Source organism: Lepidochelys kempii, chromosome 1, assembly GCF_965140265.1.
Source record: "Lepidochelys kempii isolate rLepKem1 chromosome 1, rLepKem1.hap2, whole genome shotgun sequence".
NCBI classification, from domain to species: Eukaryota; Metazoa; Chordata; order Testudines; family Cheloniidae; genus Lepidochelys; species Lepidochelys kempii.
Window position 1 is genome coordinate 113,714,196 of NC_133256.1, and position 22,702 is coordinate 113,736,897.

A 22,702-nucleotide genomic window follows, 5' to 3' on the forward strand; every position below is an offset into this window, starting at 1 on the left:
TGTAGTGGCTAGATCACATAGAGACTTGAGTCTACTTTTTGCACCTCCTAACTCACATAGGAGAGGTTCATGCTTTTAGAGCCAGAGATCTGAGTACATTCTCTGTTAATACTTTACATCTATGGACTGACCTTTCGTCAGGGAGGATAACGTGTTTCTTCACCAGCTACTACTATAGCAAAACAGGAAGAGCTCTGTGCTGCGTCTCAATGTTGTAGATCAAACATTATTCGTGCATGACCCATGGGCGGGGAGGAATTAGTGTGAGGAACCTGGGATAATTTAAATATACTTTAATGTGAACTATATTTGTACAATGTATTAATATTTGTTATATTTTGATTAGTGGGAACTGTCCCTTTACGAATAGGATGCAGCATTTAGGATGAGGTTTGTTTGAACATGATTAAGTAGGGTGGAAGAGAGGATACTTGTGTTTGCAGAGTAGAAGGTCCTGCCACAATGAGTTCCAAAAAGGTTGGAACTTTATTAAATAAACACATCTTCACAGAAAACTTCACTCGTGAAGGTGCAAATATGAGCAATTACTAGGGGACTTCATGTCTCCATTTTGGTTTGCACATCTTAAAAACACCACCACGCTTTGCTTTAATTGGCAGACTCCGCAAAGAGACCAAAACTGGCATTAGCCCCAGATACTAAACTACCTCTCTTATCCCTACAGAAAGTGTGTGGGGTCTCTTCTCCCTCCCTTCTTCTCAGGGCTCAGAAGTGCTGGCTGGTCGGGGTGGGGGGAGTCTTACCGCCTACTATGTGTGCTGTAGATAAACAGGAATTCATTCAGGAAGGCTGCATGAGCATTTCATTAACATGTTTTTTTGTTCTTTTTTTAAAGCCTAATTTTACAGCTGAATTTTGAATCCAAAATGATTGCACACAAATTGGGAGTGGAACAATTCCTCCCAAAGGTGAACAGATAGAAGAAAGAAAAGGAGGACTTGTGGCACCTTAGAGACTAACCAATTTATTAGAGCATAAGCTTTCGTGAGCTACAGCTCACTTCTTCAGATGCATATCGTGGAAACTGCAGCAGGCTTTATATATACACAGAGAATATGAAACAATACCTATTCCCACCCCACTGTCCTGCTGGTAATAGCTTATCTAAAGTGATTTCCAGCACAAATCCAGGTTTTCTCACCCTCCACCCCCCCACACAAATTCACTCTCCTGCTGGTGATAGCCCATCCAAAGTGATAACTCTTTACCCACCACTGCCACCAGTTGTCACGGAGTCCCTGGGCGATGCTCTGGAACTGCTCCCCATGAAGCCAGTCAGGACTCTGGGGCAGTCGCCTTTCTGTGAGCAGCCTGTCTTCAGGACACACAGCTCACCCGGCTTCCACCTTCCTGGGTCTGACCTCGGAGCATTCAGCATCCTCTGCCCCTCCGTGCGCTTCCCCCCAGCGAGTCCACTCAGGTGGGGCTCCTGGGGAAGCCAGAGGGTCCTGCACCCCAACTCCGCAGTCAGACGTGACTCTCAGCCAGCCAGTAAAACAGAAGGTTTATTAGACGACAGGAACATGGTCTAAAACAGAGCTTGCAGGTGCAGAGAACGGGACCCCTCAGCTGGGTCCATTTTGGGGGGGGATTAAAATCATGGTTTTATGTGGGGTCCCGGGTTATGCTGCAGGCTCTGGTCCCAGCCTCAGCCCCCTTAGCCCTGTCTGCATCCACCGCCCTCCTAGAGCCACCGCCCTGCTCCTGGCCCCAGCACTGCAGGGCGTGGACAGGGATGGGGGAGGGGCGCACTGCACCTACGTGGGAAGATCGCGAAGGTATAAATGAGTTCGTGCAGGACCACACATTGTGCAACTTCAGCAACACCATAGAGGCTAGGACTGTTGAGTGTCTAACCTCCCATTTGCTGGGGTCTCTGTCTTTCCCTGGAAATTCACGTTGCTGCTCAGGAGCCCATGAGAAAGTGTCTGAAACTGGGACTTTCCTGGGGAAAAGGGGAAGGTGTATTGGGTCTGAGAAGGGCACCTAGCCTGGAAGAGGGGAGCATGAGCCTAGGTGGAATGGTTTGATCTGCTGGCAGTTGCTGCTGCTCAGGAGTCCCCTTGTCCTTGGCCACTGGGATCTGTGGGTGCAGGGGGGGCTCTCTGTAACATCTTTCTGCACCTGGGAGGCCCAGACAGCCACAGAGAGGAAAGGAAGCTGAGCGGCATGAGCTGATCCAGGTGTGTGTGAAGAGGAGGTTAGGAGTAGAGCTAGGGGAATAACTGTTTTTTGGTTTTTTTTCGCCCTCTTCAGGTCAGTGGCAAAACAGAAACATCTGAAACACATTTTGAGCTGGGTCACCCTGAAATGACAATTTGGTGTTGGTTCTTGCCAAAACAACAAAAAATGGCTTTAGTTGAGTTGGGTTTTTTTTAAAAAAAATTTTTTTAAAGCTAATTCTAGCTAAATTCAAAACAAAAATATCAGTGTTTCATTCTGTTTTGTTTTGTTTTCATTCTCCTCTACCCTCACCCCTTTTTACTTTTGGCCGAAATGTCTTATCCTGAATTTGCAAACAGTTTTAGTTGACCCAAAATTACATTTTGGTTTTTTTTTAAATAATGTTGCCCAGCTGTAGCTGGGAGCCTGCCTCTTGTGTGAGGGAGAAGTGGACAGACAGTTGTTGAAAATGTTTCTCTGTCACTGTAGGCATGTCCATTATTAGCGGTGTCCTTTGAAAAAGAAGTGAGATCCCGCAGGCATTTTGTACACTTTCTCAGAAAATTGGTAGGACCACCGCTTGGTCTGAATTACTGATTCAGCATGCACGAGGAATGTGACCTTGTCAGGTCTTGAAACATTAAAAGCTGGCTCAGAGCCAAACTGTTCATATTCTTTAGGAACTCTCTCTGAACATTGACCGCTTTTCCATTTTATAAGGATAGCTACGTGATTTCAACAACCATGATGACCAGGCATGTTGTTTTCTAGAACACTTAAGGAACTGCCTGAAGAGATCTCTGAGCCTTTAGCAATTATCTTTGCGACCTCATGGAGGATGGGAGCAATCCCAGAAGACTGGCAAAGAGAAAACATAGTACCTCTCTGTCAAAAGGGGAACAAGTACAACTCGGAGAATTATAGACCAATCAGCTTAACTCTGCTAGTTAGAAAGATAATGGAGCAAAGCAACTCGAAGAAAAGAAGGCGATAAAGAGCAGTCAACATGGATTTGTCAAGAACAAATTATGTCAAATAATCCTTTGACAGGGTAACAAGCATTGTGGGGAAGCAGATGATGTGATATATCTTAGTGAGGCAGTTGATACTGCCTCACTTGACCTTCTGATAAGGAAACTAGTGAAATAAAGCCTAGATGAACCTACTAGGAAATGGGTGCACAACTGGTTAGAAAAGCATACACTGAGAGTAATCATCAATGGTTCACAATCAAGCTGGAAAGGTATATGAATTATGCTCTGGCAGGAAATTATCCTGGGTCTAGTTCTAATCAATATCTTCATAAATGATTTAGATAATAGCATAGTGAATACATACACAAAGTTTGCCCGTTATACCAAGATGGGAGGAGTTGCAAGCGCTTTCGAGGACAGGATTACAGAGAAGGGCAACAAAAAGGATTGGGGCATAGAACAGCTTCCATAGGAGGAGAGATTAAAAAGACTGGGACATTTCAGCTTGGAAAAGAGACGACTAAGGGGGGATATGATAGAGATCTATAAAAATCATGATGGCGTGGAGAAAGTGAATAAGGAAACGTTATTTACTCCTTCGCATAATACAAGAACCAGGAGTCACCCAATGAAATTAATAGGAAGCAGGTTTAAAACAAAAGGAAGTACTTCTTCATACAATGCCCAGTCAACCTGTGGAACTTGTTGCTGGGGATGTTGTGAAGGCCAAACCTGTAACAGGATTCAAAAAAGAACTAGAAAAGATCATGGAGGATAGGTCCATCAATGGATACTAGCCAAATGGTCAGAGATGGAACACCTTGCTCTGAGTATCGCTAGCCTCTGTTGTCAGAAGCTTGAGTGGACAACAGGATCACTCGATGATTGCGTGTTCTGTTCATTACCTCTGAAGCACCTGGCATTGGCCACTGTTGAAAGACAGGATACAGGCTAGATGGGCCATTGGCCTGGACCAATATGGCTGTTTTATTTTCTTCTGTAGGGTGATTGATAAAGTTTTCTCCTTAACTGCTGAGGACAGCACAAGAAGTAATGGGCTTAAATTGCAGCAAGGGAGATTTAGGTGAGACATTATGAAAAACTTCCTAACTATTAAGTTAGCTAAGCACTGGAACAAATTACCTAGGGAGGTTGTGGAAGCTCCATCACTAGAGGTTTTTAAGAACAGGTTAGCCAAACACCTGTCAAGGCTGAGCTAGGTACTTAGTGTGACGTTGCACTCCATATGTTTTATGGAAATATGTTTATAAGTGTGAATATGATGTTACTAAAATATGCTTCATGCAAAAGGTCTCTTGTAAGGTATCATTACAAAGTTTATGATCTACTGAGTGTGTTCATCCTATTTGTTTTCATGTATTATTTCTATGTCTGGAGTTAGGAGAATAAGATATAAAATTTGTATTACTGCTGTAAACATGTTAAATGGAAGCCATTAAGGGTGCTTCAGAATCAATGACGGGTGAATGGGTTTGTTTACCTGCAAGCCTTCCTGTGTTGGTGTCTTCCAGCTCCTAGGTAATGAAGAAGGAGGTCTTACAGTGACATGTGATCATGTCACCTGAACTGGAATCCATCTTAAACCTGGTGCTTTTCCCATTTAGAAGGAGAGGGGTGGATCCAGAGAGAAGCACAAGATTCCTGCCTTGTGCCAAAGCTATTAAAGGGGGGGAACAGAACAAAGGGGGCTGCCAGTCATGAGAAATCCCCTAGTTACGACCTGAGCTGGAACTAACAAGGACTGCACCAGGGAAAAGATTGGGCCCAGACTAGGAAGAAGTCTAGTCTGTGAAAAAAGGCTTATCGGAACATCTCTGTGGGTGAGATTTACCTGTATTCAGTTTCTTAAAGTATTAGGCTTAGACTTGCGTGTTTTGTTTTATTTTGCTTGGTAACTTACTTTGTTGTGTCTCTTATTACTTGAAACCACTTAAATCCTACATTTTATACTTAAAAAAATCACTTTTGTTTATTAGTAAACCCAGAGTAAGTGATTAATACCTGGGGGAGCAAACAGCTGTGCATATCTCTCTATTAGTGTTATAGAGAGTGGACAATTCATGAGTTTACCCTGTATAAACTTTATACAGAGTAAAATGGATTTATTTGGGGTTTGGATCCCATTGGGAACTGGGTGTCTGGGTGCTAGAGATAGGTGACTTGCTGAGCAGTTTTTGGTTAAAGTCTGCAGCTTTAGGGGCATGGGCCAGACCTGGGTCTGTGTTGCAGCAGGCTAGCGTGTCTGGCTCAACAAGGCAGGGTTCTGGAGTCCCAGGCTGGCAGTGGAAAACGGGCTCAGAGGTAATTCCAGCACACCAAGTGACAGTCCCAAGGGGGTCTCTGTGAACAAACCCATCACACTTAGTCCCGCCTCAGTGCAGGCGGCTGGAGTAGTTGACCTATCACGGTCACTTTCAGGCCTACATTTCTATGATTCACCAATGGGCTATCTATATTGTCTGCATATGAGAAGAGGAAAACGTGGCCTCCCGTAAGCTGTTTTTTCTGGCCAGAACCATTTTGGAGAAGTTTAAATAAGTAACGTTGAGGATTTCCATAGACTTGTATAATAACTTATTTTAATACTATATGTAGTTTAAAATCTGTTCTAAAAACCAAAGCTTTATCTCAGGACCAAAAATGGGGCAGTATAGTTCCTTTTTGGTTTAAATTTGTGTCAAAGGACGTTCAGAAAGACCATGTAATATTCTTGTAATTGTTCATGATGTTTCCTTTCACGGGATGTTGAGGTCTGAAATTTTGCGGGGGGAATCACCAACTTCAGTTGAGTGTTCTAAAGCCCTGCTGATTTTTAGCAGGGACACAGAAGGGTGAGAAAAGCTTCCAAAACTAGCATTTTTCACTCATGTAAGACATGGTGTCAAGAGAAGCTTACTTAATGCAGTGTAAAAAGGTAGCTGAGGCCTTGTCTACATGAGAAAGTTACACCAATTTAACTAAATTTAGTTTAACTGACTGGGAGCCTATGTGCAAATGATCCAAAAACATAAAAGGAAACATTTTCTGTGTATAAATTTAACCAGTTTTCATCTGCATAAGAACACTTGATAGGTGGGGCCAGGTGCAAAGGAAAACTAACTAGCATTTTTAAAAATCTGTTTTCATCTCCAAGCATCTGCCTCTGGAGCGCATCCCTGCACTAGTGTACTGCTTGGGCTGCTGGGTGGTTCTCCATCACACTACATCTGCTGAGGTGGGCTGTAGACAGAAGATCAGTAATGGGTAAGGCTTAGGTGACTTGATGGCTGGCATAAAGACATTATACTTATGCACGGTGTTGGAAATTCTTATTTACTTCAAGCCCCAGTGTGCCATAAGTTCCTATCCTGGATGTTTTTTTCTTTATTAACTTGCTACCATTTTCATTCAGACACAATTTTTTGATCATAGCTTTCTGTTCCCTTTTAAGAGCATAATGTGATCGTATCCAAGCTGTACTTCCCATGACCACGGCAGAGGGCACTGTCTGGTGCTATTTCATCACTATTAATTTCATGGGACAATATATTTTTATACCTGATTATATAGCGATGGAGAGACACTTTAAACATCTATTATTTTTACACTCACAACTTTAAAATAGCTCCTTTGATAATTTTATGCCAAGTTTCAGCCCAGGTTAAACTTCTACAGCCAAGCTGTAAAGGACGCAACATGAACTATAAAAGTGCTATAGTATTTAACATGTATTATGCATTAGAGGGTGCTGAAAATGGAAATGTAGGGAAAGAACCCTGGAAGATGTTTAAATTTGAGGAAACATATCTTCCTCTAAGAGTGTGGGATTTATTTACTGTACTGACAACAGACCAAAATAACTGAGCACATTGAAACGCATTGTCTTATAAAATCCACCAAAACTGGGTGAAATCAGGCAATCAGTTTTTAAGAATGAGTAAAAAGCCCTTGAAAATGTAATCTCTAATAATGCAGTGCTTTGAAATGAACTCCGCTATTGCAATCTCTGTCTACCCAAGCAATAGAAAAATGCTTATTTTACCAAAAGACTTTAATTCTAACACTTCTACATACTGTACTATTAAGTAATTATAGAAGCCCATTCCAAATAGGCTTCTGTGCTAGGCAGTTTCTTTCTTCTCTTTGTTTATAAGAAAAAGCTACTATTAAAAAAAAAAAAAAAAAAAAAAAGAGGGGGGGAAGGGGGAGAGAGAGGATGCGAGTGAGTGAGGCTAGGGCTCCGCTCAATCCGATACAGACCTACAATTCTTAGTTACAGTAGAATAAATTAGGTTAATAATCGTCGTAGTTGACACTTGCTCCATGCCTGAAGGTGTGTGGGTTTCGGGGCCCAATAGGTGCATCTTCATCGTAATGGTGCTGGTAGTAGCCGCCATAATATTCATTGCCACCACGTCCCAAGTTTGTCCAGTAGGAGATGTCGTCTTCAAATTTCTGCAGACAAAAGGTGAGAGAGAATGCATTTGTATTCTAAAGCCACAATCATTTTTGCAAAAAACAAGGGAAAATAAAGTAATGGGTTCTTCTGGTTTGTTTTAGGAACGTTAAGCCTTTGCTGCTTTGAAAAAAGGTAGGTTTTTTAAAAAAAATCATTGGGCCTTCCAAAATGATTGCAGTAAACAGATTCCAGCACAAATCCAGGATCCGGACTCCAGCAAGAGACTGCTGAATTGGAATTCATTTGCAAATTGGATACAATTAACTTAGGCTTGAATAGAGACTGGGAGTGGCTAAGTCATTATGCAAGGTATCCTATTTCCCCTTGGTTTTTCCTCCCCCCCTCCTCAGACGTTCTTGTTAAACCCTGGATTTGTGCTGGAAATGGCCCACCTTGATTATCATACACATTGTAAGGAGAGTGATCACTTTAGATAAGCTATTACCAGCAGGAGAGTGGGGTGGGGGGAGGTATTTTTTCATGATTTGTGTGTATAAAAAGATCTACACTTTCCACAGTAGGCATCCGATGAAGTGAGCTGTAGCTCACGAAAGCTTATGCTCAAATAAATTGGTTAGTCTCTAAGGTGCCACAAGTCCTCCTTTTTATTTTTTACCTCTTCTTTATATTAGAGCTGGGACTGTGTGGCTATAAATATGTCTATTCTGCACTTTCAGTGATCTCTCAGTTACAGCTTTGTGCAATATGCATAGGAACTGGAACTCTGTTTCACCCCAACATTCCTACAAATTAACTATTTTTCTGGATACTGTCATTTGAAAGGAGGCTTGTCAAATGCCTTCAAATAGTATACACTTTAAACTTTCTAATTAACTTAAAATGTAGCTATTTAGTGGTCTAACTTCCCTTGAGTTCTACAGAAGTTAGGTGCCTAGGTACCTTTAGTGCTCATGCAAATTAGAAAGTTACAGCACTGATCAAAGTTACGTGATTTAAAAGCCTCTACCCACAACTGCCAATGCTCTAGCCGGTATTCAAATTCCTTGCCTCTTCTCAGAAGAATGCCAATCATGCCAAACTATGAGTGGATTTGTGATTTGTCCAAACACCCAAAAGTAATATACTGAGACCACAATGCTCATTTCAACACTTGTAACTTTGTTTGGTGTATGTCTCTCTTGCATACACACTCTTCCATGTAAACCAGATGACAATTTCATTAAATTGAAGCCCAACGAGATTCAAAATTTTGGAATATGTTTTCTTGATAATTTTTTATGAACAGGGTTTTAAATCAAGCTATCAAAAGTAACTACTGGGTTTGCATTTATCCGTCACAATTTATTATTCTCTATTTTCAAAAGGTGCGAGAATGTCAAATGTGTGGAAAAAAAAAGGAATAAGCCACTTTTTCATTGATATGTATTCTTAGTATCACTATGTTTGCACATACACAAAGTCCCCATTGCTACGGGTAAGACTAGTACTCACCGCTTCATCAAATCCCAGGTAGAGGAATTGCTGATACCACTGCTGTACGTCAGGTTGAGTCCTGTCCCACAGCTGGCGCCTCTGGCGTTTCAGGCTGCCTAAGAACTCCTTGGCCGTGTGTTCTTTCACTAACACCTCTGTTTTAGCAGGCGCAGGAGCTGAAATGAAGTCCCCAAATGACATGCCAGTAATTTTTTTAATCAGCCCAAAATGTATGAGCCTAATAATGCCTTTAGCAATAAGTCACCACCTTCGTGCTTGGCTGTACTCTGTTACTATTGCGTGCATAGTAGTAACAATAACCCACACAATCAATCAAATAGAATAGACATTGTCAGTTTACTTCATTCTGGATTTTGCCCATCTCTCTCCCTCAGCCCCATAAGTCTCCAGACACCACTTGGATTTGAAACCTGGTAACAGTTGACTCCACTCCAATTTTAAGTAGCTTGGCTCAAACTTTCTTCAAATTATTAAGTGATCACATGCTGAAGGCCATGTTTTCAAATCTAACCAATCAGGAACTCTGGATTTCTTTTAAAGGAGAGTACAGAGAACTCAGAGATAAAGCTATGAAATGGCTACTTCCATTCACTTCAAGTTATCTCCATGAGTCTGTGTTTTCAGCAGTGATTTCTGTGTAAACTAAACACAGAAATCGTTTACATTTGGAAAACAATTTATGTATGATGCTATCAGAGATACAACCAAATGCTGCGTCTGAAACAGGCCCATTCTTCTCATTAAAATCTGAGGCTGTGTCCGAACATGCGAAGAAATCCATATTTTCAAATTACAATTTTTAAAATCCTGGATTAGACCAGATTATACAATTAACTTGTATGTAGTTTAATAAAGTCACAAAACCATCAAAACTCTAGTGTCCTGAGTTGGTTAAAAAATAACAACAGAAAATGGTATTTGGCTGTGGGGACCTACCAAGTTTTAAAATATCTGTAGGGAGGCTGCAGTACTCAAATGTTTCGGAACCAGGGACATAGTCAGTGGGGGTCCCCTTGCTGGTGAGAACTATAACTGGCCATACATGTCTTCATGGTCTCTGCAACACCTTCTCATTCTCCACACCACTCCCCTTGGGCTGGCTACTAAAGCTCCTCCCACAGCCACACCACTCCAAATCCCTCCTACTGCACAGTGGCCGGCCAAGCAAGCACAGCTGTTGCTGCACTGCTTCGTCTGCTACAGGGGATGCTGTGGCAAGGAAGGCCAGAAACTGCTTCTTCTGCACTGTCCTCCTAGCTTGCAGCCAGTGCTGAGACCGGAGCTAGAGAGCACCTGGAAAGAGGATCTCAGACCCTTAGTGCAGGGCAGTGGGGCGGGGAGGCATCACCACTGCTAGCAGGAGTAGTGTACGAAGATACTGAGAAACCCAGAAGAAGATAGGAAGATTCCCCAGAATCTGGGAGTAGCAGGCATCAGAGTCCTATCTGAATGGGGGGAGGTGGGGGCGGTCTATGGTTCAATCACAGAGCAGGTTGGCAGCTGGTAAGGGGCAGGGGCTGCAGCTTTGCATGTGTTTCAACTGGCCTCTCCATCTGGTACAGTCCTGCTTCTCCCCACTCCAGCTCCCCCAGCCATCACCTTGGCTCCTAATGTTGGCCCACTTCAGGTCATTTGCACATTAGGCCCTTTTTTAAAAAATGTGCCTTGGCGGGGGCGGGAAGGAGGCACAATCAGGGCCAAATCAGTGTGTTCACCTTTACCAGGAGTGGAGACAAAGGAGAAAAAAGTGTCCCAAGCAGCTTTAACTTGTTCCTTTTCTGCTCTGCACTTGCCATCACAGCAGAGATTGGTGCTGAATCACTGCTCCTTGGGGAATCTCAGTGTGACTCTGACAGACCCCGGTCATTGGCGGGCAGGAGCAAACCTGGGACCGCTGGAGCTAAATGCATGAGCTTCTACTGCATAAGCTAAAAGCCAACTGGCTGTTAGCGAAGGCTGTCGAGCAGACTCATTAATTTCTCTCTCTCTAAGTGGTCTCCATGCCACTAGATGGGACAGAACAGCACACCCAGGAGGTGTGTGGGTTACATCTGTACCTACAGGCTGGAATTAATGTAACTTGTGACTGCTCTGTGATATGGATGCATCTCTTGGCGCCTGCGTGCATGGCACTTTGACGTTCAGGTGTGTAGAACAGAATGTAGGTACACTGGGCCCAAGATCTTTTTTTTCCTGTTGGTTTACTATCTATCTGTTATGGAGATGATCCCTTCTTGCGTCAGTGTGATGACTGTAATCCACATGTTGTATTAACAAGACGTTTATCCGTTTCAGAGCTGACAGGCAGGTGTAGGCACAACTAGGGTTCCCAAAGTTCTAATAGCAGAAAACTGAACACCCTTGTCCTGCTCCTTGAGGCCCTGCCCCACTGCTTTGACGAGGCCCTGCCCCCACACTCACGTCATCCCACTCATCCTCCCCCACCCTTGTTCACTAACTCATTTTCACCGGGAGTGGGCAAGGGGGGGTTGGAGTGCAAGAGCGGGTGGGGGCTCCGGCTTGGGTGGGACCAGAAATGAGGGGTACAGGGTGCGGATGCGGGCTCTGGGCTGAGGGAGCAGGTTGGGGTACAGGAGGGGAGTGAGGCTCCACCTGGGGGTGTGGTCTCTGGGGTGCAGAAGGGGGCTCTGTGCTGGGGGGTGCTGCCAAGGGGTTCTGCGGGTGGGAGGGTGTACAGGCTCTGGGCTGCGAGTGCAGGCTCCGGAGTGGGGCAAGAAATGAGGGGTTCAGGTCATGAGAGGGGGCTCCAGGCAGGGCAGGGGGGTTGGGTGTGACATTGCACTCCATATGTTTTATGGAAATATGTTTATAAGTGTGAATATGATGTAACTAAAATATGCTTCATGCAAAAGGTCTCTTGTAAGGTATCATTACAACGCTTATGATCTACTGAGTGTGTTCATCCTATTTGTTTGCATGTATTATTTCTATGTCTGGAGTTAGATATAAAATTTGTATTACTGCTGTAAACATGTTAAATGGAAGCCATTAAGGGTGCTTCAGAATCAATGACCGGTGAATGGGTTTGTTTATCTGCAAGCCTTCCTGTGTTGGTGTCTTCCAGCTCCTAGGTAATGAAGAAGGAGGTCTTACAGTGACATGTGATCATGTCACCTGAACTGGAATCCATCTTAAACCTGGTACTTTTCCCATTTAGAAGGATAGGTGTGGATCCAGAGAGACACACGATTCCTGCCTTGTGCCAAAGTTATAAAAGGGGGGGGGACAGAACAAGGGGGGCTGCCAGTCATGAGAAATCCCCTAGTTATGAGCTGAGCTGGAGCTAACAAGGACTGCACCAGGGAAAAGGATTGGGCCCAGACTAGGAAGAAGTCTAGTCTGTGAAAAAAGCTTATTGGACATCTCTGTGGGTGAGATTTATCTGTATTCAGTTTCTTAAAGTATTAGGCTTAGACTTGCGTGTTTTGTTTTATTTTGCTTGGTAACTTACTTTGTTCTGTCTGTTATTACTTGAAACCACTTAAATCCTACATTTTATACTTAATAAAATCACTTTTGTTTATTAATTAGCCCTGAGTAAGTGATTAATACCTGGGGGAGCAAACAGCTGTGCATATCTCTCTATCAGTGTTATAGAGGGTGGACAATTCATGAGTTTACCCTGTATAAACTTTATACAGAGTAAAACAAATTTATTTGGAGTTTGGATCCCGCTGGGAGCTGGGTGTCGGAGATAGGTAACCTGCTGAGTGGTTTTCAGTTAAGGCCTGCAGCTTTGGGGGCACGGTTCAGACTGGATCTGTGTTGCAGCAGAATGGAGTGTCTGGCTCAACAAGTTAGGGCTCTGGAGTCCCAAGCCATCAGGGAAAATAGGCTCAGAGGTAGTTTCAGCACATCAGCTGGCAGTGCCAAGGGGGAGGAGGGGCCTCTGTGACCGAACCCATCACAGTGGGCTCTGAGGTGGGGGCTGAGGATGTGGGGTTTGGGATGCAGGAAGGGGCTCTGAGCTGGGATAGGAGGTTGGGGTGGAGGAGGGGTGTGAGCACCAGGAAGGAGTTTGGGTGTGGGAGGGGGCTCTGGGCTGGGAAACGGGGTTGGGGTGTGGGAAAGTATGCGGGGTGAAGGCTCCAGGTAGCACTTACCTCAGGCGGCTCCCAGGAAGCGGCAACATGGCCCTCTGGCTCCTAGGCGGAAGCACAGTCAGGCAGCTCTGTGTGTTGCCCCCGCCCAGAGCTGCCCATGCTGCTCCCATTGGCTAGGGTTCCTGGCCAATGGGAGCTGCAGAGCCGGCGCTCATGGAGCCTCCCTGCCCGCCCCTACATCTAGCAGCAGGAGGTACATGTCACTGCTTCCGGGAAATGCACAGAGCTGGGTAGGGAGCCTGCCTGCCTGCACCGTTTTGCTGCCGACCAGACTTTTAATGGCCCGATCAGTGGTGCTGACTTTAGCCACCAGGGTCACTTTTCGACCGGGCTTTCCTAATAACCCTAAAATCAATAATACATGTGTTGTACTTTAGTACATAGAAGTGTCTCTGACAGGTGTTTCTGTCCATGCGCCTTAGCTTTCATTGGAAAGATGGGTGAGTGAGCTAATATTTTTTATCCGTTAGCATTTTCATCTGTTGCAACTGCATTTAAACCTGCTTAGAAAGCTGAGATAACAATTTTGCAGTTTGTTAAGGAGGTTTTACCTTCACGTTTTTGAAGCATCAGCTTAAGTATATTCCCTCTTGAACCATCTAGAAGAATAAAAATAAAGATTAAGTACACTCTTTAACTATGCACCTTGGACAAAAAATAGTAACTTGAAAAAAAATATGAAAGGCATAACTCCTGGATAGTGTGCTAACAAATCAAGGTCCCATTAGTATCTGTCCTAGCTCCAGGACTGACACTCAAGTAGAACACACGCTATGAGAAGGCCTTTATGATTCTAACGTCTTTTCACAAGGGTGCTCGACACTGAAACCTGATATCACCTTATCTCATGCAACTGCTCTATTTTTTAGCAGATCAAGACTTCTTCATGGTTTCAGAACCAGGACGTAACGTCCATGTTGCTGTCATAATCATGAAAATTTCTGTCACAGAATAAAAAGCATATTAGCAAGCAGACTTGGTACAATTTTCCTCTTAGCAAGTCTTTAAACATTTCAGAACTTAATCTCGCTAAAACAATTTCTCTGTAGGAATTGTAAACCTCTTAGTCAAAAATATCAGGTGTTTACATTTACACACCAGCGTATTTTAATATCCTGCCTTTTAATACCCAGTGGCATTCACCACTGTTTTAAAGCCTGCCCATAATGGGATAATTGTTCTGGAAACACCTTCTCTGTTTAAAAGCAAAAATGAAACAGGCTGCAGTATTTACTTTATGCAAATACAGTTGTAATATTGGAAAATGTTAGTCCATGCACTTATTGGGTCATTTTTTCTAAGCATTTTTTTTTAATTATATCTTACGGACTTGATCCTGCAGTCCCCGCTCAATCAGAGTTCCCATTGACTGCAACAGGCTGGGTAAAAGCTGCAGAATTGGCCCTAATATTTAGGAGAGTTGGCAGGCAGTATGTAAATATGACAACAAAATCCATTGACTAGTCTATTTTTGTCCACATTTTAACTAAGACTTTTGAACTCTCCATAATCCAGTAGCAATTCAGCACAGCAAAACTCATCAAGCAGCTGCACTATTCACTTTTTTTATTAACTAGCTTGGCAGAACAAAGAGAACATTTAGCAAGCTTATGGGTCTGAGTAATTTTACATTTCCTTTAGCATATCTGATTCTCAGCTTGCATAACTAGAATGCCCAGCTCCCAAACTTGTTAATTTTAAATAAGATGATAGGAAAAAATCTACAAACAGACCCAGTCTTGATCCTTGGACCTTTAGACTCCTTTAGCGCAGCAAAAGCTGTGTTATCCGGCACTTTACCAAAGCTCTAGAAAATGGCCTTTCTCATATCTCCCAATACAAATTAAAAGTCCAGTTGGCATGAGCCGGCAGGCTCCCTATCTTGCTCCATGTGGCTCCCCAGAAGCGGTGACATATCCCTCTTGCTTCTAGGTGGAGGAATGGCCACGGGGGCTCTGTTCGCTGCCCCTGCCCCAAGCGCTGGCTCCGCAGCTCCTATTGGCCAGGAACCATGGCCAATGGGAACTATGGGGGTGGCACCTACGAGTGGAGGCAACATGCAGAACCACCTGGCCACACCTCCGCCTTGGAGCAGCAGGGACATGTCGCCGCTTGTGAGGAGTCACCCAAGTTGAGCGCCGCCCGGATCCGGCACCCCAAAAGCCCTCCTATGCCCCAACCCCCTGCTCCGAGCCCCCTCCTGCACCCAAGCTCCCTCCCAGAGCCTGTGTTCTGCATCCCCTCCCACACCCAAACTCCCTCCCTCCATTGGTAAGTATAACTCTTAGTTAACCGGAATTTTTGATTAACCGGCACCCCCCATTCCCCCAACATGCCAGATAACAAAGCTTTTACTGTACAATTTTGCTAAAATGAATAATGTGCTTGTCATCTAACATATCTCACTGAACATAAGGACAATTTTTTAAAGAAAATGAAAGGCTTGGAGCAAATGGTTATGCCCGTGAACAAGTGTGGGTGGAACTGGAAAAGTGAAAGAGAAAAAAAATACCCTCCCATTTTTAATTCTCCTTTTAGTTTCAATTACAGCAGAGCTCTTCTAGATTTCATCATTTTTTAATGCTGAATATTGCAAAATGAGAGGCATTTTCCCCTGGGTCAGATTGTCAGAGACCCTGGGGTTTTTTTGCCTTCCTCTGCAGCATGGGGCACGGATCACTTGGAGGTTTAAACTAGTGTAAATGGTGGATTGTCTGTAACTTGAAGTCTTTAAACCATGATTTGAGGACTTCAGTAACTCAGTCAGTGGTTAGCAGTCTATTACAGGAGTGGGTAGGTGAGATTCTGTGGCCTGCCATGTGCAGGAGGTCAGACATGATGATCATGATGGTCGCTTCTGGTCTTAAAGTCTCTGAGTCTATAAAGTGTGCATTATCTATAAAACCATTCGCTTCCCTGTGGGCCCTGAGCAACTGGAACGAGAGTTGTCACAGTTATTCTTTCCCACTGAGATGGTAACTGAGAAGTGGGCTTGGTCCATGCTCGCTGAATCATGAACTCCCCCAAAGTTTGAGGTCAGGATTCAGGGCAGACCCCTGTGTGTGACACTGCAATACACAAAGGGAATCCTTTAGCCCCAGAGAGAGGCTTTAATTACAGGAAAATTCAAAGGAGTGGGGTTACTGGGTCTCCCTCTAGCTCCCTTCCCCACTGAGCAGCCATTCTCTGGGCATGGGCGCCCATTGCTGAGTGTCTGGGGATCTTCCCAACATCCCCACTCACCTCCCTCTCCCCTTGGTTCCCGCCTGCATGGCACTGCGCGTTGCTTGCTGCACCAGGTACGCCGCGTACTCACCGGGAGCCAGGCAGACGAGCAGGAGCAGTGCTAGGGCGGCCAGGGGCAGCACCCTCCGGCAGGCCGACAGCACCATGTTGGCAGGTGGCAGCTGGAGAGGGGTGGACGCAGTGCAGCTTTTCCACCTGCAGGGAATGGACAAGAGGGGGGGCTCAGGAGACAGCACGACATGGACAGGGCTGGCCTGGACCCCAGGCCATATGCCCCTGCAGCAGTTCAGTCAGCGCCTCTCCCCAACACAGTGCCCCCAGGTCACCAGTCAGCTGGGATACGCGCAGCACAGCACCCCTGAGGCAATGGCCCTGCTCCAAGCATCCCCTCACCCTGCCAGGGGCCATGGCCCTGACTCCTCACACCACACTTGGGGCAATGGCCCCAACTGCTTACCCTGCCCCTGGGGCATAGACGCTGTGCCCCATACCCATCACACTGCACTCCCCCCTCCCCACATCATGCTGGATGGCACTGGCCTTTCACCCCCTCATCCCACACCCAGATGCAATGGCCCTGTACCCCACCTGTCCTCACACACCACAGAGGGGTAATGGCCCTGCACCCCAAACATCTCACACCATGTAGAGGGCAATGGCCCTGAGCCACCTGACTCCCCTTCTCCCTCCCCACCACCACACAGGGCAGAGGGGCAATGGCCCTGCACCCCATAGAAACAGCCATATCGCTTCACCCCACACATTGCACCCAGGGGCCAAAGAAGCTTTGGATTCATACAGAGCCCTGCAGGGGACAGTCCCCTACACATTGTGTACGTGCAGCAGCAATGAGCACCTCAAAACCAGCTGTGGCCTATCATAAGGATTAATAATTGCCATTGGTAATACACAAGAAAGAAATCCTTCTATGCTCAGGGGGCACATTAGCTAGGGAGCTAAACGTCTAGCTCAGCAGATAATACTTGTGGTTGTGCCCATGCTGTCACGGGTGTGTAAGAAAAAGCCAAAAATGATTTACGCACTTTAAAATTGGCTCATAACACCCAGTGAAGAGTCAACTGGGTGACATTCAGACCCAAATGAGCTCTCAGCCACGCTTGTAGCAGTTTCCATCGCTTCATGTGACTCAACAGACATTCCAGGCTTCAGAGTGGCACACACAGAACGGCGACAATCCTGGAATCTAATGATAGCGCTGGGTTCTCTAGCTGTGGCATCTAAACATTGTGATTTAATTATTTCTATAGACCTTTGAGCATTGCTATAGACATTTCTAGTTAAGTGCAAATTAATTCAACACAGCCTCCCACATAGCAGTGGTAGATTTGTTTAAATAACCAAGCTTATAAAAAGGCTGCATACCAGGTGCTAGGACGCTTCAAAACAGGCTAAAAGATAGCAGACTTGAGCCGTTAACAATTACCTGTATGAATAAAGTTACTCAGTGAGGAGTCCCATTGAAAACTATTTCCTTCGATTACAAACTCCTCAGAACAGGGACTTTGTCACCCTATATGTATGCAAAAAGAACAGGAGTACTTGGGGCACCTCAGAGACTAACAAATGTATTAAAGCATAAGCTTTTGTGGGCTACAGCTCACTTCATCGGATGCATAGAATGGAACAAATAGTAAGACGATATACATATATACCTACAGAGAAGGTGGAAGTTGCCATACAAACTGTGAGAGCCTAATTAGTTAAGATGAGCTATTATCAGCAGGAGAAAAAAACTTTTGTAGTGATAATCAAGATGGCCCATTTAGACAGCTGACAAGAAGGTGTGAGGATACGTAACTTAGGGAAATAGATTCAATAGACTCACACCTTCTTGTCAACTGTCTAAATAGGCCATCTTGATTATTACTACAAATCCTGCTCTTTTTGTGGATACAGATTAACATGGCTGCTACTCTGAAACCTGTCATTTTATATATATATGCTAAGTGTCATGCACTCCATTCGTATTATGCAGTAATAATGCATTTAAATTTGAAATCTTAATTCCAAAGCAGAGGGATGTAAGCAATTTGAAACATGTACTACTACTACCTGCTGCTCCAAATCACACCAGGTATTTCTTTACAATCATTATAATGTAAAACAGGCATGTCAGTCTGCACAATAATGCCAGAACGCTAACTTTATGGAAAAATGACTAGATAAAGATGTCTGGAAGAAAATACTCAAGTCTGAGTAGGAAATTCCAATGTATAATATACAGAATCTAAAACAAGGTGAAGAAATGTTGTTATAATCAAATGACACATTCAATTTATATTAGAATCGTATCTGAAATCAAACAAAAATGAATTTAGCTATGTTAATATCAAAAGAAATATTTGGTTCATCAGTATGCTGTGCACTACCCTTTTTTAAAGAGAGTTCATAACCAGAGATTTTCTCAGTATAACAGCATTTAATATGCATTTGGTTGTCAAGTTTTCAAGGCTCTGATCAAAACCTACTTAATTATTCAATAAGGGAATTCTTTCTGTATGCAACAGTCTCTCTTCTGTACTGTACTTAGCAGCTGTTATGTGTTAGTTTGCTCCTTTGTGATTTTGTATCATCTTTTCCATTTACAACCAGTCAACACTGGATGTACAATTGTGGCTTTGGTATTTGGGCATATTTTCTGGACACATTGTAGCCTGTTTTTTTTTTATTTTCACAAATATAACTCACTATTGTGTGTCAGCAATTCATACAGAATTAGAAATCTTGTTATATGAGATATAATAAAAAATAGACGCTGGTAACTCTGTCATTTTTTTACAGGTAAAGACAGATTCTCCTTTGGTGTAAAATCAGATGCAACCAAACGGTTTTACACCAGCTGATCTATAGCTTTATTATTTTAAAGGGAAATTGTGGAAAAGACAAAAGTTGCCATACCGTAAAACCATAAAAAGTTGCCATACCATAAAAAAAAAAAGTTTGGCATGGAATGCCCTCTGGAGCCTAAGTAATTGACTTGATGCCGCTTGATTACTGAAGAAAAAAAAATGATATTAGTCGATGGACCAAACTAATTCCTGGGGTAACTCCATTGATTTCAATAGACTACCGGGAATTAATTTCTCCAATTATGGACCTGACCCAAAGCTCACTGAAATCACTGGATTTTGGATCAGGGCCTGTGTTTATCTAAATCCACCCTCTGTGCAGGTCCTGGTGACATAGCACCTGTAGCTGGTGAAAGCTTGAGAATGGTATTGGGTCTGAGCTAAAGTCTATTGAAGCCAATGCACAGATTGTCCCAATGGAAAGTTTTTCAATTGACTTCACTGGCGTTTGGATGAGACCCATTGCTCATAGAGGCATGTTGGAAGGCAACGAATAGCTCAGGCTATGACTCTGTCATGGAGGTCACAGAGTCCATGATTTTACAAGACCTCCGTGATGGCTTGAAAATTCCAATAAGTCAGTCCTGGGTGGTGGGGCTCAGGCTTCCGTGTCTACACTGAAGGGCTCCAGCAGCACAGCTTCAGGGGCTCCGGCTCTGGCTTCAGCCCCGTCCAGTGGGGCTCTGGCTTCAATAAATCCAGGAGATACTTTTTATTGCCCTCATCCTAGTCCATGCCTTTTAATAAAAATATCTGTGCCAAAATCGTAGCCTTACTAATAGATAATAACGTTGCCTGTCCATTCCCCACCACACTCTGAAATGGCATGTGAACCACGGTATACTGTACAAGCTATAGACCAAACACTCTAGTACTTCAATATGGGGTTTCAATCTCCGTTTTAAATGTTCTTTTTTATATTTTAAGTTTGCATTGTTATTGTAGCTGTTGACCAATGAAGCCTGTACAAGCATTTGTATTATGCAAAGTCCTGTCTTAAGACCTGAAAGGGTTTCTAGGGACAGGGAGTGCAACTCTGTTACCCCTGTATTAGAAATTTCCCTTAAACAAGTGAATTTCATTGGTCTCCATGTTTCACTGTATTTTGAGGGTTTGTACGCACATCCCAGTGTCACACGTGCCAGCACTCATATCACAGTGTGTATCAGCAAATACCCATACTTAGAATCAATGGGTTCATTCACCAATTTAATGTCCACATGTCTTTTCTTAAACCCATTCAATTTTAATTCAAATGAATAGTTGCAAGGTATGGCTAAGAATATACAGACAAATGATGCATATAGATATGCAGAAAGTACATGAAGTTATGAAGACAAATTATGTAAGAATGGAAGTAACTCAAATATTAACAGTCATTGTTATATTGATAAAGGGAAGTCAGGGCATTATTTGTTTCAATAAAAAATTTGTAAACAAGCAGCAGGCAGACAGGCACACAAAGAGCTTGGTATGATGTTTGGTGTTGCTATGCCATATTTCCCTGGAAAGCCAGGGGAATACAAGCACAAATGGTTCACCTGTGTACTAAATATATTACAGTAGTTCAAGAAGCGGTATGGATCAAATGCTATCTTGTTTAACTCAGATAATATACTGACTCAAGTTCAAGGTTATTGTGCAAAATCATTGCTCTTCAGGTGGAAAAAATGACTGACACTAGAATAGGATGCTCAGGGTTAGATTGAGCGCAATATTTTTCACTTTTTCAGGGGACAGACATTTTTAATATAAATCTAAAAAAGTAATTGAAAACATATTGCTGCATGCTCTTTCAGAAACAATGGTGAAAGGAGATGAGCAATATCCTTCTCTTAGCGATTGTTTACTCTCTTCTTTCCATGCCAATCTGGTTTTTTAAGGGTCTGACATATTGTCACTCGCCCTGTCGTGTGTCAATTGCAGCAGGAGGTAATTTTTCGGCCGAGTTGATAGCCACTGCATCATCAGGACTTCACTGTGCGCTAGCATTTGTGTAAATATTCAAATGAGTACCCTTCTTTATTGACACCTCCATGGCAAAGATATCCCTCAGTGTTCTCGTTTCTAGTTCACACAACATTTGAAAGCAGGCACGGTGAATACTATTTGACACTGCAGTGTTTCCCAGCATTCTCTTTGTTGGCAGCAACAGCAATAGCCATTGGCAGAGATGATGTTAGTGTATGTCTTAGCCTAGAGGCAGTGGCTTTCATGTGCCTACATATAATACGATGGTGAGTGGTACTGGAGGAATACTGAGACAGCCAGTCAGAAGCCAGGTTTCTACTGTAGCTCACAGATACAAGGAGTTGCTGAGAGTCTCTTGGATTTCTGGTTTGGCCAATAGCTAGTTGGTTAATGGGTTTTTTTAACTGATATCTCCTGACAAGCTAACAGAACAGTAACTAAACTGTTATGCTGATGGCTGCCATGAGGTGAGTCTCTGATCCAAAGAAAATTGTAGACATAGGTCAAGTCAACTGATGTGCAAGTTCTCTTTCAGCCACAATGGAAAGTGCAGTTCAGCCCTTTTCTGCAGTAGAGAAAGCTTGGAGGGACTTTCCAAGGCAAATGGCAGATCAGAGCTGGAACACTTGGGCTGAGGGGTTTTCCTGATTGCAAACACAGGCACTGCATTTGATGCAGCCTGTGGCTTAAAGCCAGGAAAAATCCACCAGAAAGTCCCGAGAAGCAGTTGTGTCTGTGAGGGGGCAGATACAGCGGCAAGTGCTGAGGGGGCAGATCTGGGGATTCCCGAGCAAGGAAACTGTCTGCTGCTGCTTTGTAAATAAACAAGATTACACCAAGAAGATATATGACTTGGATCATTAATTTCTCATCCTAGTGGAAACAACTCTGTAAGGCACCAAATATTTGCTATCTCCTTGGGCCAAAGGGGCAGTGCTATTTTAGCGGCATAACATACATGAGAAACACTTCACCAACCACCTAAAATTATTACCTATGTTCTGACTTCAGTGGACATGCCTGTTTAGGTGAATGGGACTAAATATCTGAATATCTGTCCCTAGCAGCCTTGAGAAGGTGTTTAGGCACCTAAAGATACAAAGAAGCACCTAGGGGGATCTTCCAAAGTACCTGGGTGCCTGAAGACAGTTAGAAGCAGGGGCATTTTTGAAAATCCCACTAGGTGTCTCTATATCTTTAGGTTTCAGAGTAGCAGCCGTGTTAGTCTGTATCCGCTAAAAGAAAAGGAGTACTTGTGGCACCTTAGAGACCAACACATTTATTTGAGCATAAGCTTTCGTGAGCTATAGCTACAGCTCACGAAAGCTTATGTTCAAATAAATTTGTTAGTCCCTAACGTGCCACAAGTCCTCCTTTTCTATATCTTTCGGCACCTACATACCTTTACAGATCTGGCCC

The 22,702-nt window shown here is 43.7% G+C and overlaps 1 protein-coding gene across 3 annotated transcripts in view; it reads right to left on the reverse strand.

Moving 5' to 3' along the window:
* Positions 1-7,191: 7,191 nt before the first annotated feature.
* The window catches only part of ECRG4 (ECRG4 augurin precursor), a 65,571-nt gene continuing 50,060 nt past the window's right edge, over positions 7,192-22,702 (reverse strand). For all 3 annotated transcript variants that reach the window (XM_073351158.1, XM_073351148.1, XM_073351167.1), the window contains exons 2-5: positions 16,513-16,637; positions 13,748-13,795; positions 9,070-9,227; positions 7,192-7,613 (exon numbers count right to left, since the gene is read on the reverse strand). In XM_073351158.1, coding sequence (XP_073207259.1) covers positions 7,452-7,613; positions 9,070-9,227; positions 13,748-13,795; positions 16,513-16,588 — 444 coding nt within the window. In that variant the 5' untranslated portion in view covers positions 16,589-16,637 and the 3' untranslated portion in view covers positions 7,192-7,451. The remainder of the gene's footprint in view (positions 7,614-9,069; positions 9,228-13,747; positions 13,796-16,512; positions 16,638-22,702) is intronic.